At 45.1% G+C, this 18,515-nt stretch overlaps 1 protein-coding gene across 2 annotated transcripts; it reads right to left on the reverse strand.

The window, feature by feature from the left end:
• Positions 1–1,285: 1,285 nt before the first annotated feature.
• On the reverse strand, positions 1,286–9,784 carry FUT7 (fucosyltransferase 7). Of its 2 annotated transcripts, none has more exons than XM_080989506.1 (2): positions 9,583–9,784; positions 1,286–3,623 (listed from the first exon to the last, which is right to left on the reverse strand). In XM_080989506.1, exon 2 carries the CDS (start codon positions 3,547–3,549, stop codon positions 2,491–2,493), a length of 1,059 nt encoding a protein of 352 aa, XP_080845632.1. In that variant the 5' UTR covers positions 3,550–3,623; positions 9,583–9,784; the 3' UTR covers positions 1,286–2,490. The 2 variants fall into 2 exon arrangements, with proteins under 2 accessions (XP_080845632.1, XP_080845633.1); XM_080989507.1 differs by lacking the exon at positions 9,583–9,784 and adding an exon at positions 8,891–8,910.
• Between the last annotated feature and the right edge of the window lie 8,731 nt (positions 9,785–18,515).

Consider the following 18,515-nt stretch of genomic DNA (forward strand, 5'->3'; position numbering starts at 1 on the left):
GTCTCACCACATATGACAAAATGTCCCCTCCTTTTCCTTCCAGCATATATTTGAACTAGTTTTGTACATTTTCCCTAAGTGCACTGGTGTCGTGTACCATCTGTACATCATCTTCATGTAATTCTCCTTCAGTAGGGAACAATCTGTAAATTTTAAATCAGTTTTCCATAATTTTTCCCAATCTTCCATCATAATGTTGTGACCTAGGTCAGATGGCGATTTGTGTCAGATGGTCAGTTTGTGTCTGTGTGGGATCAATCCTCTCTGTGATTTCAGATTAAACAAGGATGGCAGAGATAAAGAAGAGATAAAGCGCTTAATCAGCACTCTCTCCCCCCCACCCCCCTCTCTGTGTTCTCAGTCATCTTCTGGAAAGATATATATTCTTAGTTCTCAGTATCAGATCTTTGAACCCTTATGAACTTTGCGATTCAACTCTTTAAGCCTGAGGCTTCTTCAAGGGAGCCTTTCTCGTCTCCTGCCCTGGCTCCTCTAATATATTAGAAGCTGAGCCAGCCACAGAGTGACTGTTGAAAAGGTGGTACAAGACCTGAACCTTGGTATCCAAGTCATAGAATTGTATAATTGTGGAGCTGGAAGGGACCCAATGTGTTATCTACTCCAGTCCTTGCAAGGCAGGAATCACAGGTCAGATGGCCACCCAACCTCTGCGTGCGCAGAATAACTTCTCAATGAGTTTGTTTTGCTCCCTGGGAATAGGATGGTCCAGATGTAAAAATGCTAAACTTTCTCCCAGCCACCTAGGCAGCAAAGACATAAAACGGTGCCCAGCCGGACATACAACCACCGCCTGGTGTGAAGCAAACAAAACTCTGCCCACCTACAGAGAGAAAACATGTACCAGTTATGTACCCTGTGGAACACCCTCCCTTCAGATGTGAAGAAAATAAGCAGCTATCCTATCTTTAAAAGACATTTGCAGGCAGCCCTGTTCAGGGAAGTTTTTAATATTTAATGCTGTACTGTTTTAACATTTGATTGGGAGCCGCCCAGAGTGACTGGGAAACTCAGCCAGACGGGCGGGGTATAAATAAATTATTATTATTATTATTGTTATTATTATTATTATTATAAAAGTAACAGGGTGAAAGGAAACCCCTGTGTCTTGTACAGGCTCAAGCTAGCTGATGAGTGGAGATGAGAAAACTGTTTGGAACACCCCTGTCGCTTGTGCCTGCTGGGCCACAGGCGGCCAAGCACACAGGTGTGAATCCTGATAGGATTGGGTCAGGAGCCGAATTCTGACGTTCATCCAGATGCAGGTCCCATAAAGAACCAGAGGCAATTTGCAGGCACTGGGAAGAGAGGGCTGAGTCAAGAAATCTGTCTCGGGCAGGGTTTGGAGTGCAAGAACAAAGGCACAGGCAGTTGTGGAGCAATCTGATGGTTTGCCCAAGAAGGAGCCTGGCATGACCGCACTGCCACTGCTACGAAGAACAATTTGGAAACAGGCCACGTCAGAAGAAGCTTGTGCAAAACAACAGTGGAGCAATAATGGGGCCCTGAGTCCCTCTTTTTGCAGGCTCATCCTGACTCGTCACAAGGAGGACCAAGCCCAGGGTGCTCCTTGATTGAATTCAGCAGCTGGCATTGTTGGTATGTGTGGGTGGCCCCTAGGTCCTTTGCACTGGGCTCCAGATCTGCTGCCTTGCTGTCTCCCATTCAACCTTTCTTTCTTTCTTAATGCTTACAGGGGATCTTTCCCTCTGACAATTAGCCTAAATTTCCATGCACACCAACAAATCAGCAAATGCAAATTTGGCCCATGTGCCCCAAGTCCTGCAAGGACTACTACCAGCCATGCGGGTTCAGCTCTGCCTCCACAGTCAGAGGCAGCAATGATTCTCTTTGTTAAAAAATAATAATTTTTATTGAACGATTTTATGTTACAAAAAACATTACGACTATACTACCACAAAACAGAATTGAGAAATAAAAATTACATACATCAATATTTTGTTTGTTATTTGTTATCTACCGTCTTATTTCCTCCCAAACATTCCATACAAAACATACACCCACACAAACACACACAAAAAATAGTGATAATAATGAAAATAAATATTTCTCCCCCTTTTATCTTACAAAATCTTTTCTTCAGTTTTGACTTCCTGTCGAGTCCCTACGCATATATTTTATCTTACAATTGAATGTACACAAAACAATAAGCCTTTCTGTATAGATTTTCCAATACATTCAGAAAACATAATAAATCCTTAATTGTTGTCCACCTCCTTTTACTTCCTTTGTCACTTGAACGCTAGCACGGAGTCAAAACTATTATTGTATTTTTGAATGTATCTTCTATAACCATCCCATTTTCCTGCAGACTTTTGCTTTGAGTTACCTCTGAGTTTGCTAGTCAATTGCTGGACTAGATAGGCCATTGGCCTAATCCAAAAGGCTCTTCTTAGGTCCTTAGGTTCTTAAGCACCTAGCGAGGCCCCTGACTTCAGCCCACCCTGATTGCTAACTCCAGAACCACTTCTCCAGACTGTGGTAGACCTTCCCTTGGGGCAGGCTGGGGAAACACTGGCAGATGGTGCAGAACCTCTCTGGCCAGCTATCATACAGCTTCACGGCAAAACTCCTCTTCCACTCAAAGAACCTCTGGTAGCGGCTCTCATTCATGGTGAGCAGGAAGTCTGCAAGTTCCTTCACAGAGCCAAAGTCGTCTACGTGGATAAAAGCATCACCAGGAATGAACTGCTGGTAATTGGCTCGGGGAGGCCCCATGACCACAGGCACGGATCCAGCCAGGAGGGAGTTCCTCCAGAGCTTCTCAGTGATGTAGTCCCGGTGGACGGAGTTCTCAAAGGCCAGATAGAACTTGTATTTGGAGATGGTGGGCAGTAGGCAGGCTGGGCAGAGAGGCTTCTTGTTTGCCCTCCCATACACATCAACCTTGATGTACTTGGACAGGTTCCTGTACAGTTGCGCTCTCTGCTGGGTATGGTGGTAGTGGCTGATGACCCATGACACAAGACCAGATTTCTCTGGGATGTCCACCTCATCTGATGGTTGGGCGACAAGCTCCCCATAAGGGATGAAGATGTCAGAGTCCTGCCTGAACGTCATGGTCCAGTTGAAGACTCCATCCCACCTGGCTAGGTCTTTGCTGTGTGTGGGGGACTCCAGGGAGAGCCACACCCACTTTTGCCCTGGGTGGGGCTTAGATGCAGGGGGGCGCGATCTGCGGTGCTGGAGTGCCCAGTGGTGGAAAACTACCACATCTGCTTGGTTGTACAGGTTGCGGTTCCAGGTCAGCTGGCAGCCCTTGATGGAGCAAAGTGTGGCACAGGGATCGCCAGTGAGATTTAAGGCATGGCCATAAGGCCAGTCCCAGATCAGGACCATCAGGGAATGGTTCTGTGCTTGAGTTCTGCTGGGGTTATGGAATGGCTGGGCAAGGAACGTCAAGTTCAAGAACACAGCGCCAAGCAGGAACATTGCGCCAGCAAATCTCTTCATGGTGATCATGGAGTAGGAGGCCATTGTGCAGGCAGGGGACACCATCCTCTTGCTCATTAAGCAGGTGCTTAATTCTCCTGAATTCAAAAGTCATCATTTCTTGTCCTTCAGTTAGGGTGGGCGTTAGAATGCTGCAACAGAGAAGAGAAGAGGAGAGTCAACTCCAGGGAAACAAGTCCAAGAAAGAAGCTTCCGTTTTTGTAAAGTTCTGTGTAGAAAGTTATGAGAAGCTGCCTTACACCACAGTAGTCTATAGTTGCCCATCTAGTCCAGTATTGTTCGCACACTGGCTGGCAAAACCTCTGCAAGCTTCGCAGGGGAGGGTCTTTCCTAACGTCTGGTATCTGGTCTAAGTTTTGAAAATGAAGATGGTGGAGATTGAAGAATCCCCCAAATCATGCAGAAACAAGTTTTTGGTTCTTCTTTCCAGCTTCCCTTGTGAAAGGGCAATGAACTGTTGAAATTCTTTGTTTGTTACAATGAAAAATGGGGTCTTGTGCATCCCTCATGCTTGCTGAGTGACAAACGAGGAAGTCCTCAGAGGTTTTGCACTCGCTGTGAACTCACTCCTGTGGTGGCCAGAGGGGACATAGAGATGGACTCTTGGACTCAGTTTCCCTAATGGCAATATAGCACTGATTTACCCTGTAAGATTGTTGTAAGGATTATAGCAAAGTGTTTTGCTTTACAAGTATGCTATACATATATGGAGATCCAATCAAAGCCAGTCCCTACCATGGATGAACCAATGCATTAACAATCACTGGATCTCCTGATCAAGGTTTTAATTTGTTTAGCAGCAACTCAGTGGAAGAAGGAGTAGATCTGAAGCAGTGAAAACCATAGGCTCGAGACTAACTGGGACAAACCACCCAGTTTATTAGTGTAGAAAGTGCAGTAGTTATCATAGAAATGTTTAGAATATCCAATATCAAATATCTGAAGGGACATCACGTGCAAGATGGAGCAAGCTTGTTTTCTGCTGCTCCAGAGGGTAGGTCTGAACCAGTGGGTTCAAATGGCAAGAAAGGAGATTCCGACTAGGAAGAAATAGGAGATTCCGACTAGGAAGAACTTTTAGACAACATTTGCTGCTCAACAGGGGAATGAACTCCTTTCAAAGGTGGTGGGGTCTGTTTCATTGGATGTTCTTAAGCAGAGGTTGGATGGTCCTCTATCAGGGATTCTTTAGTTGGGATTCCTGCATTGCAGGGGGTTGGACTAGATGGCCCTGGGGGTCCCTTCCAACTCTACAGTTCTATGATTCTATGAATTGATAGGAAATAAAACAGGCTCCATGGGATGAAATATTTGAAAATAAAGCAATTTGCATATAAATTGATTTAATCAGCGTAAATTAATTCAAGTTTTAGTAATGGTTGTTGTTGTTGGCATCTGTTTGTGAGAAAGGCTTTGGTGTGAAAGTGGTGTGAACTACTTAATAGCATTGATGAGACAATCAGTCTGAGTAAATGACATATCTTCTCCTGACTGCATTCAGCCCATCTTCCTCTGACATATTAGATCAAAGAAAGAGTCGCGGACCTAGCAGTCCAAGTCCATATAGTTAAAGCTATGGTTTTCCCAGTAGTGATGTATGGAAGTAAGAGCTGGACCATAAAGAAGGCTGATCGCCGATGGAGGGCACAAGGAGAAGGGGACGACAGAGGACGAGATGGTTGGACAGTGTTCTCGAAGCTACCAGCATGAGTTTGACCAATCTGCGGGAGGCAGTGGAAGACAGGAGGGCCTGGCGTGCTCTGGTCCAGGGGGTCACGAAGAGGCGGACACGACTAAACGACTAAACAACAACAACAAAGCATTGGAAGGCAAGCAGGAAGCCAGAAAGAAGGAAGGAACATGTTCCACCCACGCAAAAAGAACTAAGAAAACATCATTCCTGAATACACCTTTCATAAGGATCAGAACTGGCCAGGGAGCTGGACTTCTCCATGTGAGCATCGTACACAGGCTCTACTCCAACTGGGAAGGGGAGCAAAGCAACTGGTCTCAGCAATTTTGAACAGTGGCTGCTGTTTCAGCACTTTGCTACACTCAGGTGGGGGCTCACCAGAACACATGACACTTTCACTTTTCCTTTGGGCTTCATGACCTGTTTGCTGCAACTCTCTACCACGATGCCTGGGTCTCAGAAAGTAACTGCTGGCACAGCAATATGACAGTGTTTCCTCCTTACTCCTCCCACCATGTGCATTAAGATTACAGTCATAGCTTGGGTTACAGCCACTTCAAGTTGCATTTTCTCGGGTTACGGACGCGCCGAAACCTGGAGGTACCAGAATGGGTTACTTCCAGGTTTCGTTGGTTGTGCATGCACAGAAGCGCTAAATCAAGCTTTGCGCATGTGCAGAAGACTAAATCACAGCTCGCGCATGCGCAGGTGCGGGTTGCGAACGCTGCGGCTTTTGAACGTGCATCCCGCATGGATCACATTCACAACCCAAGTGTCCACTGTACTATAATTCAGGGGTGCCCAAACTTTTTTCAAAGAGGGCCAGATTTGATGTAGTGAACAAAGGCCAACACAGGGTTTTGAGCTTTTTCTAGGATTGAAGTTTTTTTTTTTTTTTAATGATTTGACACCAATAAATAAACTGCCACAGAGGCTGGATAAAACCGGACGGGGGGCCCCCAAAAGAGACTTTGGACATGCCTGCTGTGATTGCTGACTATGTAAGCTAACAGGGTCCCCAACCTACAATGCAAAGTATATATTCTTTAAAAACTTGTGAATTTGGTTGTTTGGCTTGTTTATTTGCTCCTCCCTAATTTAGGGACTCTTTGGACTGAAAAGTGGTATATAGACTGTAGTGGTATCACTCAAGAGGTATCAGTACATTAAAATGTGATACAAAGCTATAAGAGCGTTTGGAAATGAGTTCCAGAGGATGGGAGCCACTGCAGAAAAGGCTCCATCTCTACTGAATTCCATTTTAATTGAATTCTAAATGGTGGCCTCCAAAAACAACTGTAAAACTATTGACTTCATAGGAATGTCAGAAGCCACCTTATACCAACAGACCACTGATCACCTGAGCTCAGTATTGGCGACACTGACTGGCAGCTGCTCTCTGGGATTTCAGGTAGGGGGCATCGCCAAGCCAACCTAGAGATGCTGGGATGCTGAGGATTGAAAATGGGACCTTCTGCATGCAAAGTGCGCTACTACTAAGCTATTTGCTTTCCAGTTAGGACTCTAGAGAGCTGCCTTATACCAAGTCAGGCCATTGGCCTCATCCTTCTCAGTACTGTTTACACTGACGGGCAGTAGCTCAATATTGTCCACCAGGCTCTCCTGGATATCCGGCCCCACCTGGAGAGGCTAGTGGGGCTCAAACCGGCGACCTTCCCTGATCTACAGCCCTTTCCATCCATACAGGTCCCCAAAGTAGCTCACAAGCGCAATAAAACAAGGTAAAACAATAGGATTGGGTTAAAAACCAATAAGGAAGAGCAACAAGCAATCAGCACCATTGTAAACCAAGACTCTGAGGATCAGAGATTTTAAACAGAAGCCTGCTAACAAATTTCAAGTGAACGCTGCCTTTCTGAAGGCCAGGCGGGAAGGAAGTGGTGGTTCTAATGAAACACGTTGGCTATATTAAGTACCGAGGCCCCAAAACAGCTGGAGGGCACCAGTTTGGTGAAGGCTGATTCTGGCATAAAGCAAGCAGAAGGCTTTGTGTAGAATGGGAAGGTTTAGGTGCATCTTCTGAATCAAGTCATGGTCCTACTTAGTTCCTACTTCCTGGCAAATAATAATAATAATTGTGTCCTGCCTAATGGGCACTCTTTAAAAAAACAAACCCAAAATCTTAATCGTACGGAAAAAACACTTTAATGCATGTGCTCTAAAGAGGAAAGCAGAGCTTGCTCAACCTGAGCATTGCACACTGACACAGCTCAATGAGAACATACCGGCGGCAGCCAAAAATATACCGTCACCTGCTATAATCTATATATAATAGAAGGAACCACACCCTTACAACAAAAGTTATTCTAACCCTCCTTTGTACTGTTAATAACATTCCCAGCTGTCGACGTTTCTGGTTTTGATTGCAATTGCCCCTGGAGTAAGTCCCTCTAAGCTCAGTTGGACTTATTTCTGAGTGGACAAGAATCAGTTTTCACAGTCAGAAGTTTCGCACCTGAGGTCCTGCACTGGGGTTTCTTCTGACAGTTGCCTCTCAAGCTGATTGTGGTTTTTGTTGTTAGGTTTCCACTCTCTTTTTGTTTGTATGACACCTAGAGAATTTGGCGTAGGAGGTGTCTCGTAGATATGATAATAGAATGGCGTCGTGCTTAAGAGTGCTGAACCTGGGAGACAAGGGTTTAAAGCCCCACTCAGCCATGAGGCTCGCAGGGAGGGGGGATATTAACACAATTTTCAAAAATGCAATTATCAATGTCTTTTTAAAGGGCATCTCCAGATGATCTGTATACAGTGGTACCTCGGGTTCAGAACTTAATTCGTTCCGGAGGTCTGTTCTTAACCTGAAACTGTTCTTAACCTGAAGCACCACTTTAGCTAATGGGGCCTCCTGCTGCCGCCGCACGATTTCTGTTCTCATCCTGAAGCAAAGTTCTTAACCCGAGGTGCTATTTCTGGGTTAGCAGAGTCTGTAACCTGAAGCATCTGTAACCTGAAGCGTCTGTAACCTGAGGTACCACTGAACTGAGCATTCATCCTGATTCTTTTTCAGGGAGTGATCAGATGAATTTAGCTATTTATTGAGCATCCGTTCTGATTTTTTTTAATGCAGAGGTAAAATGATTTTGCAACAAAGCAACTGTTATCCCACATTTTCCAGTGTATTTTCCCATCACTTTCCTTATCTTTTTTTTTTTGTCAAATCTTTTTTAGTAAGTTTTACATTGCCACTTTACATTCAAACCTTAAACATCAACATCATCATCATTTATGATTCCTTAAATCCTTTGACTCGCCTCTGCCCTTCCATGGTGACCACTATCAGCCGTTTTTCACCTGCTTCTCTTATTTTCTCTATTTTTCTTAAATAGTCAATTTTTACCATAATTTTTAGTACATTATAAGCATTACTCAAATCCTCTCAAAGTTTTTAGTTGTTTACGGTGTTCACTTAAATACATTGTAAATGATTCCCATTCCTTCTTAAAGTTCTTCTCTTCCTGTTTTCTGATTTTCCCAGTCAATTTCACCATCATTTTCCTTATCATGAAAGTTTGGGTGTGTGCTGTTTTTGGGTAGGGGAATAGGTTTTTTTGCACAAGAACCCCAAATCAACTATAATAGCACAACCTGAATTTGCTGGTATGTTAATGAATCTCATTCACAAATAGCAACAATGCGGAAGTAACCCATATGTGTAAGATTTGGCAATGTTTTAATCCTTACCTTAAAAAAAATTACTCTCCAAAATTGGATGTGAAAATGAAAGTTTCTCCATCTGAAGCCTTAGCTGCAAATTTGGCAAAGGATGCTGGTTTTCAAAAGTGTGCAAAATGTGCCCATTCTAGAGGTAGACTAATGAGGACATGGAGGGGAGGGGAGCTTGTATATGTGGCATTCAGGAAGCAGTGAATGGCTGAGAATGTCAAGCTCATGAGTCAAGATTAGCTGGTTAGATGGAGAGATTTATTTTCTCCTTCCTTCAGCTTTTCAGCTTATCATTTAAAAACAGCACTGTCCTAAGAAAAAAGCAAACAGGCAGCTTGATAAAATTCTTACCCCTCTCCCAGGGAGCTCCCTGCCATAGCAACATAAAATGCAAAAAGTCAGAGACAGTAAAGCAGCAGAAAGCAGTGAATCAAGTGCCATGTAAAATCCTACTTTAAATTTATATTTAAAAAAGTAGCACACAACTGCTAGCCCTTGGTTAGCCAAGTGCAAAAAACCAAAGAACCCCAGGGGTCTCTTAGAACTGTGTTATTCTTTTTAAAAAAGTAATTGCAATTCATTTTGATTTGATTTGATTTTTTAAATAAATCAATCAATCTGTCTGGTTGGGGTTCAAGGCACCTAAACAAAAATATCAGGAGAAGCATTCCCATCAAACAACATAACTCACCCCCCAACAGCTTAATTACCATGTTGCCCTCTTTGTCATAAGATGCTCGAAACCTCATGGATCCTTTCTTTTTAAAGAGGCCTTTTTTCTTTGGAAGCAGCAGCAGAGGGAAGCAGCAGCTGAGTAGGGGATCGCAATCTCTTTCCTTTCCTTCTTCTTTTTTTCTTGGTAAGATTTCATCACTGGCGTCTTTCACACCCTGCTTCTACAGTGGTTTCCTGAAACTTCACATTGCGTTTTCATGTGGTTGGACACCCTCCCACACCAGTGCCTGGTCTTGCATGGCAGCACATGGCGGTGGGGGGGCGGGAGAGAACTTAGGCAACACTCAAAGATGGAGTGGGTCTGATTAAGAAAACTTAGGGTGAGGGCAGCAGTGCTAGATCAAACCACAAGATTTTGTGGAGTGAGAGAACGCCTAATGTATTTTCCCTACTCATAATGCCAGAGTTCTGTGACATACAACAGAACAGATTCAACCCAAACTTCTTCAAAAGATTAGTCTATGAAAGGAGACTCCCACCATCCCTGTTGGTTAGGCTGGCTGGGGGGGGGGGGCAGGTGTTGGCAGACCCAAAACATATGGGAAGCTGTAGTGCCCTGTTCCTGGTCTATTCTGACTGACAGCATCTCTCTGGGTTTTAAAACTGGATGGGGCCGTTCAGAGAAGCTCTGAAGGGAACCCAGGAACCCAGATCAGTTACCCCAGATGTAGAGGTTGCTGAGATGAGGCACTTCATGGATTCGCAGAATTGTAGAGTTCAAAGGGGTCCCAAAGGTCATCTGGCCCAACCCCCTGCAATGGAACAGGCTGCCTTGGAAGGTGGGGGGCTCTCCTTCTTTGAAGGTTTTTAAGCAGAGATTAGATGGCCACCTGTCATGTATGAGCTAGCTGAGATTCCTGTGCTGCAGGAGCTTCGACTAGAACGGGGTCAGCAAACTTTTTCAACAGGGGGCCGGTCCACTGTCCCTCAAACCTTGAGACCTTGTGGGGGGCCGGACTATACAGTGGTACCTCGGGTTACAGACGCTTCAGGTTACAAACTCCGCTAACCCAGAAGTAGTACCTCAGGTTAAGAACTTTACCTCAGGATGAGAACAGAAATCACGTGGTGGCGGCAGCAGGAGGCCCCATTAGCTAAAGTGGTGCTTCAGATTAAGAACAGTTTCAGGTTAAGAACGGACCTCCAGAACGAATTAAGTTCTTAACCCAAGGTACCACTGTATTTTGAAAAAAATAATGAACGAATTTCTATGACCCACAAATAACCCAGAGGTGCATTTTAAATAAAAGCACACATTCTACTCATGTAAAAACATGCTGATTCATGGACCGTCCGCGGGCCGGATTGAGAAGGCAATTGGGCCGGATCCGGCCCCCAGGCCTTAGTTTGCCTACCCATGGGTTACATGACACACTGGGTCCCTCCCAGCTCTATGATTCTATGCATTCCATAGAAGTATCCCATATGTCGAACACATGTGAACTGGGGCCCCCAACATAGTGTTGTAAACAAAATCTGCCCTTCTTCCCTTATGGGGTATCCAAGAGCCCGTATAGAGTCCTTAAGTGGGTTCCCTATTGGTAGGAGAAAATAACAAAGGCCAACCAGAGAATAGTGAGAAGCAATGCAGCTAGTAAGCTTGATCTTTATTAAAGCTGTTGCAACAGGGTGCTCCCGTCACACGCAGGAAAGGAGGAGGACCCAGGACCAAGGTGTGCCTGCCCTTATATTTACATTTTAAATTGCCTTCTCTGGAGCTCAAGACCACTCCTCCATACATCATACATACATCACAGAAGGGGTGTAACCCAAGACCACACCCCACAAACATCATACCTACATCACAGAAAAGGCGGTCTGCAACAGAAATTTGAGTGTTGTTGTTTTTCCTGTCTGCCAGGTTATCTGATAATGCCTTATCTGATTGCCTTTCCTGGTAGTCTGGCCATTCCTTTGAGATGGTGATTACCCAATTCCTGAGACAATGGGAAGGTTCCCTCACCCCCTCCCTCCTTGCAGAGAAAACATTTGGTCAGTTTGGAAGTCAAAATGGTTTCAGGACGGTCTTCCTGTGCTGCTCCAGACATGTGGTCCACACATCTATGCACATGCTTGGTTGGTACATTTATGAACATTTATTATATATATATATATATATAAGACCTTTAATTTTTTATTACAATAATGTCTGCAGAATGCACTCAGACACACACATTGTGGGGCCTGGTAAGGCATGCTAGCCACCCCATTATTATTATTATTGTTAAAAGTTTGGGGCGTGGGGACAAGACTCCCCCTAAAATCTTTGGATTCATTAAAACTCCATAATTCCTGGCTATAGTAAATGTTGGAGTTTAATCAATGGATTTAGCAGTGTAAAAATAAAGACTGGACTTGGTTTCCTGACCAGGGAATCACCTTAGCACGGGCAGAGTCATTAACCAGTCAGGAAAGCCATCAACAAAGCAGACACAGAGCAGGGAGACCCCACCCTGAGCTCTGGGTAATTACCAAAAGGCAATCCCAGAGTTGGGGAGGAGGGGGGAGTTTCTAGAATTGCAGTTGGCAGTGCAGGGGTCAGGGAGGAAATGTCCCTTTTGCAAGCCAGAACAGGAGGCAGGCAGCCTGCTTTAGGCTGCGCAAACATGATGTTTGGGGTCTCTTGTAATCTGAGGCTGCCGCAATGAGAGGATCAGGATCCTCTTGGGATATGAACGCTCTGCACTCTCTCCACAAAGATGCAGGTTGTATATATGCATAAATAAAACCATATACCATAAAGACAGCACAGATTCTGTTGTGCCTCGTTGTCCAAAGAAAATAGAGACCCTCACGGTGAGTGTGGTTGTTTAGTGATTTAGTCGTGTCCGACTCTTCGTGACCCCATGGACCATGCCCAATACCCCTGAAATTTGTTTTTTGTGGGGGAAGAGTAGCTTTGGTGAGGGTTGAAGTTCTAGGTGTTCTGCTTGCTTTTGGGAGGGGAGTCTGAGCATCCCCAATCTTTCTTCTGTGAAATGGGTATTTTGTAGTGTCCACAAGAGTTTTTTAGACTTCCAGCTCCACCCCCGTTCTTCAAAAGGTTCATGACCACTGCACTAATGCCAGTATTATGATGAGGGTGTTTGGAAGAGGTGCATGCAAAAGGATAGCAGGCTTTAAAAAATCAGGGTTTTATTTTGTTTCTTTTAAAAAGAGGCTTAAAACTCCCCACCAGATTTGTATCCCATCCAGCTCTAAGTTGCCACTGTGAAAAGAAAGAGAGAGAACTTAGGGAACACTAAAAGGTGTCAGAGAGCCAGGTAAAGGTACACCTGACCATTAGGTCCAGTCACGGACGACTCTGGGGTGCACGCTCATCTCGCTCTATAGGCCGAGGGAGCCAGCGTTTGTCCACAGACAGCTTCCAGGTCATGTGGCCAGCATGACTAAGCCGCTTCTGGCGAACCAGAGCAGCGCACGGAAACAGTTTATCTTCCCGCTGGAGCGATACCTATTTATCTACTTGCACTTTGACGTGCTTTCAAACTGCTAGGTCGGCAGGAACAGGGACCGAGCAACAGGAGTTCACCCTGTCGAGGGGATTTGAACCGCCAACCTTCTGATCAGCAAGTCCTAGGCTCTGTGTTACCAGGGTTCAAATCCCCACCTGGCCACAAAGATCACTGAATGACCTTGGGCCAGTCACTGCCTCTCAACCTAGCCTACCTCACAGGGTTGCTGTGGGGATTAAATTGTGGGGGGATCATGTACACCAACTTGCACCTGTTGGAGAAAAAGGTGGGATATAACTGTGCCATGAATAAAGTAAGTTTCATGAATTTCAGACGTGAGAGAGAACTTGAATCACCGTCCTCAGATTAATCGCGGGTTCCACATTTTGGAGCAATATTTCCTCCCTGCAACTGCCCTTAAAATGTTGACCCTTGATGACGGTCCTGGTCAGATCATCCAGACGAAGCAGACGGGTTTTTAATAGTTAGTAGAGTGTTGTGATTCTTTTGCCAGTCACCGGCATTTCCTACCATTCCCCCCAGGAGGCGCTCTTGTTCCTGAATTTGGCATTCAGCTCTAACAAAAGTAAGCCGAAAGTGGCAAATTCATTGGCAAGAGCGCCACCTGCGAGAAAGAAGGGGGGAAATTCCCTGTTTTTCACAAAGAGTGCTAAAAACTGGGTCTGCATTTGTTCGTTTGCTTTGTTTACCCCTGATTTCCCTTGCGCTGTTGTTTCCACGGTGCTTGGATTTCGAACTGTAAGTTCCTGCGGCAGAGAACTATTCCCTTTTGCTCTGTTGAAAGGGTTGTGTGCACTGATGGCACTACAGCAACATTTTTTTAAATGACATTTCCGGGGGGTGCGGGGAGGAGGAAAGCTTATTTTGCAGTGGCAACCCTTGAAAACTTGCTGGGATGTGCCCCTCCTTATCCTCTGGTACCATTGTTTAATCTCATGAGGGTGAATTTTTGCCGGATGCAATTTCTTCTTTATCAGATTCCCCAATGAGAACAAAAATGCTGCGCTCACGCTGAGCCTTCTGCAGCCCTCCCTCCAGAGCACGAAAAGCAAAATGCCACCGCAAAGCCACCACAGCTGGCCTTGCCTGCTGCAACATCCCGGCCATATCCATCATTCTCTGCCCAGGTGGGCCACTCCCCAGGGTGCCCACCCTCCGGTTCCCTGGAGGACAAGTCTCTTCTGCACATGATCTTTTACACCTGACCCAGCACTTCAGCTGGGTGCCTGAGCCCCCAGAGGGAATAGCAGCTGGGAGGACATGTTTTGTGACTGCCCTAAATTGGCTGCCAAAGATCTGGAGGAAACACGTGAAGGTCGTGTATGACCTGAAGATTATTTTTAAGAAGCGCCTGGGTTGGATCAAATATCCACCTGATTTCCAGCTGCTGCCGGATAGCTCCAGTCCAGAAAGTTCCTAGTCAAGGATTAATCAGAGACATCCATCCCCTGCTCTTTCCTCCTAGCACCTCCTGTTTAGGGTATATTTTGTATAAGAACCTAGGAAGAGCCCACTGAATCGAGCTGAAAACCCACTGAGTCTGGCACCCTGTCCTCACAGTGGCCAATATCAAGCCAGCAAGCAGGACCTGGGCACAAGAGACTTCTCTCTCTTCCTGTGGGTACCTGATATTCAGAAGCATTGCTGTCTCTAACAGTGGAGACAGAGCAGAGCCGTCATGGCTAGTGGCAAGGCCTTCTTATTTTTATTTTTTGCTGGAACTCACCTGGAACTCAGTTCTGGCACCTCTCAGGTAGGTGCTGTTGCCATTACAAGAGAACGAGGGAGGCCTTCATGCTGAATTCTGGCACCTCTTTTTTCTAGGAAAAATAGCACTAGCTAGCTAGTGGGCACTGATAACCTCCTCCTCCTCTGTGAATTTGTCTAATATTCTTTTAAAGCCATCCAAAGTTGGTGGCCACTGCTGCCACCTGCGGGAGCAAGTTCTGTAGTTGGAATATGCACTGTGTGAAGAAGGACTTCTATCTGTCCTGAACTTCCCCTTTTCAGCTTCATTGGTTAACCATGGTTTCTAGCATTGAGAGGGAGAAAAGCTTTTTTTCTGTCCACTTTCTTCATACCACATTTAATTATATACACTCCTATCAGGTCACATTTTACTCACCTTTTCTCTAAACTAAAAAAAGGTCCAAATTCATTTCCCCATAGGGGTGTCGTTCCATCTTCTTGATATTTTTGTTTACCCATTTCTGACCCTTTTCTAACTCTACAATATCCATTCTGCGGTACCTCTGATCATGGACATGAAGGACTAAACAACTGTCGTCGTTTGAAGGAACTGACGGAAGGGATTGAAGGAATTGAAGGAATTGTTGTCTGCACCACAAAATACCCATTTCACAGAAGGAAAGATGGTGATGGCCAGGATGCTGTAATGGTTAGAGTGTCAGATGATGACCTGGGAGACCAGGGTTCAAATCCCCACAGCCATGGAGCTTACTGGGTGACCTTGAGGGACCAGCCATTGCCTCTCAGCCTAACCTACCTCACAGGGTTATTATGGGGATTAAATGAGGAGGGGGAGAACCATGTGCGCCACCTTGAGCTTGTTGGAAAAGAAAGTGGGATATACATGCAATGCAATGGTGCTCAGAACGCCTCCCTTACAGCAGGCAAAACACCCCACACCCCCAAAACAAATAGACAGCAGCAAACACAGGGGAAACAAGAACACCTTCCTTTCCCTACCCCACCCCCAAAAGAGAGACTCAGGCCAAACCACACATCAACCTACTCAATTAAGAAGAAATAGTGTTGGGCAGAGGGTTTTGGTGGGTCCTCAAAAGCTATATGTGAGGTCACTGTGGTACCCAATGGGTGCCACATTGGAGGCTACAGAACTAGAGGCTGTACACTGCTGTCATGACTAGTAACCATCTCAAATCTGGCAGTTCTCAACTGGGAGAGAGTTGTGACAGTGAATCTGGTTTAATACCAGGTTGCTTTTCGTACTACAGGCAGAGCTTGAATGTTCTCCCCCTATAGCAGTGGGGGAGAGTTTGACTTTTAGAAAAGGATGCCAGCGTCACTTAGCTGTGAAGAGCCTCAGATGCCTCTGTTTTGGAAGTGCAAGGCAGTCCATAAATCCCCAAATGACAATAATATCAGGAACAAATAACTTTTTACATTTTTCCTCCATCATCATCATTTTGTGAATGTTTATTGCGGAATTTTGTTCTTCCTCTCTGCTGCGTTGAGGATAAGCATCTGTAGACACAAGTGAGAAGCAAATCATGAATTGCACTAATAGACAGGAAGGCTTGCATGATGCTCACTGCGATGTTATCCCAGGGCCTGGCAGAGACATTCCCACACTTCCATTAGCCTGGTTCTTCCAGTGCAGAGTGTGAGCAGGTTGCTATGAGGCATGTGGATGCTACATTTATTTTCATGCTGGCTGGGATTTGGTTCTGCTTTCGGTTTTAAATTAATATTTATAATGGGTGCAGTTTTTCAAAAGGTTCCCCCCCCCCCCAGAAAAAGAACTCCCTTTTAGAGTATTATTAATTTAGAATTCCTAATAAAATAAACATTAACCAGTATTATAAATATAAATTACCATCCTTATCAATTAAACAACAATTGCAGGGGGTTGGACGGGATAATCCTTGGGTAAATTCAACTCAACAGTTACATGATTCTAATTTAAAAGTACAGAACATTAAGAATGAGCTGTGTATGCAACCCAGCTATATTTAGAAGTAAACCCACTGAAAATAAATAGATATAAAAAAATTAAAAAATGTCCAGTAGCACCTTGTTGTTGTTTTGTTTAGTCGTTTAGTCGTGTCCGACTCTTCGTGACCCCATGGACCAGAGCACGCCAGGCCCTCCTGTCTTCCACTGCTTCCCGCAGTTTGGTCAAACTCATGCTGGTAGCTTTGAGAACACTGTCCAACCATCTCGTCCTCTGTCGGCCCCTTCTCCTTGTGCCCTCCGTCTTTCCCAACATCAGGGTCTTTTCCAGGGAGTCTTCTCTTCTCATGAGGTGGCCAAAGTCTTGGAGCCTCAGCTTCACGATCTGTCCTTCCAGTGAGCACTCAGGGCTGATTTCCTTCAGAATGGATAGGTTTGATCTTCTTGCAGTCCATGGGACTCTCAAGAGTCTCTTCCAGCCCCATAATTCAAAAGCATCCATTCTTCGGTGATCAGCCTTCTTGATGGTCCAGCTCTCACTTCCATACATCACTACTGGGAAAACCATAGCTTTAACTATACAGACCTTTGTTGGCAAGGTGATGTCTCTGCTTTTTAAGATGCTGTCTAGGTTTGTCATTGCTTTTCTCCCAAGAAGCAGGCGTCTTTTAATTTCGTGACTGCTGTCACCATGGAACCCAAGAAAGTAAAATCTCTCACTGCCTCCATTTCTTCCCATTCTATTTGCCAGGAGGTGTTGGGACCAGCGGCTATGCTCTTAGTATTTTTGATGTTGAGCTTCAGACCATATTTTGCACTCTCCTCTTTCACCTTCATTCAGTAGCACCTTAGAGACCAACTAAGTTTGTTCTGGGTCTAAGCTTTTGTGCGCATGCACACTTCTTCAGATACACTGAAACGGAAGTCACCAGACCCTTATATATAGTGGGAGGGTGGGGTGGGTGTTGTTTTTTCTCAGGAGGGTAGGGGGAGATGGGTGATTGACTCAATGGTTATGATAAACCTGTTGACGACTGTTAAGGACTGCAATTAGTCCTACAGGAAAAAGCAAGGGATCATATGCAGATGACTAGCATATGAGACAGGAATCCAGTATCTCTATTCAGACCAGGTCTCTCCATAGTTTTCAGTTTAGTGAAAAGTTGTAATTCAGCAACTTCTCTTTCAAGTCTGTTTCTGAAATTCTTTTGTCCTAAGAACCCCAAGTGAATCATGCCCATTCAATGGGTCTACTCTGAGCAACACTATCATGTACCACACACCCAAACCTGCATAGAAGCTTAAATATGGAACTGCACATTAAATTCAAAGCACGTCTCTGCTCCCCCCCCCCCCCGCAACCCTGGAAACTGTACAGTGGTACCTCGGGTTAAAAACTTAATTCGTTCTGGAGGTCTGTTCTTAACCTGAAACTGTTCTTAACCTGAAGCACCACTTCAGCTAATGGGGCCTCCCGCTGCTGCCGCGCCACCAGAGCTCGATTTCTGTTCTCATCCTGAAGCAAAGTTCTTAACCGGAGGTACTATTTATGGGTTAGCGGAGTCTGTAACCTGAAGCATCTGTAACCCGAGGTACCACTGTATGTGCTTCGTTAAGGATGTTGGGAATTGTAGCTCTGTGGATGGAGAAACTAGAGTTCCCAGGATTCTTTGGAAGGCGATGAGGAGTCCTGGTACTTTATACAGGGGCCGTGGTTCTACCTCAACAACCTAAAAAGCTTCTAGCACCTTAAATGCGAACTCATTCCCTATTAG

The sequence above is a fragment of the Podarcis pityusensis genome (genome assembly GCF_964106645.2).
Source record: "Podarcis pityusensis genome assembly, chromosome: Z".
NCBI lineage: Eukaryota > Metazoa > Chordata > Lepidosauria > Squamata > Lacertidae > Podarcis > Podarcis pityusensis.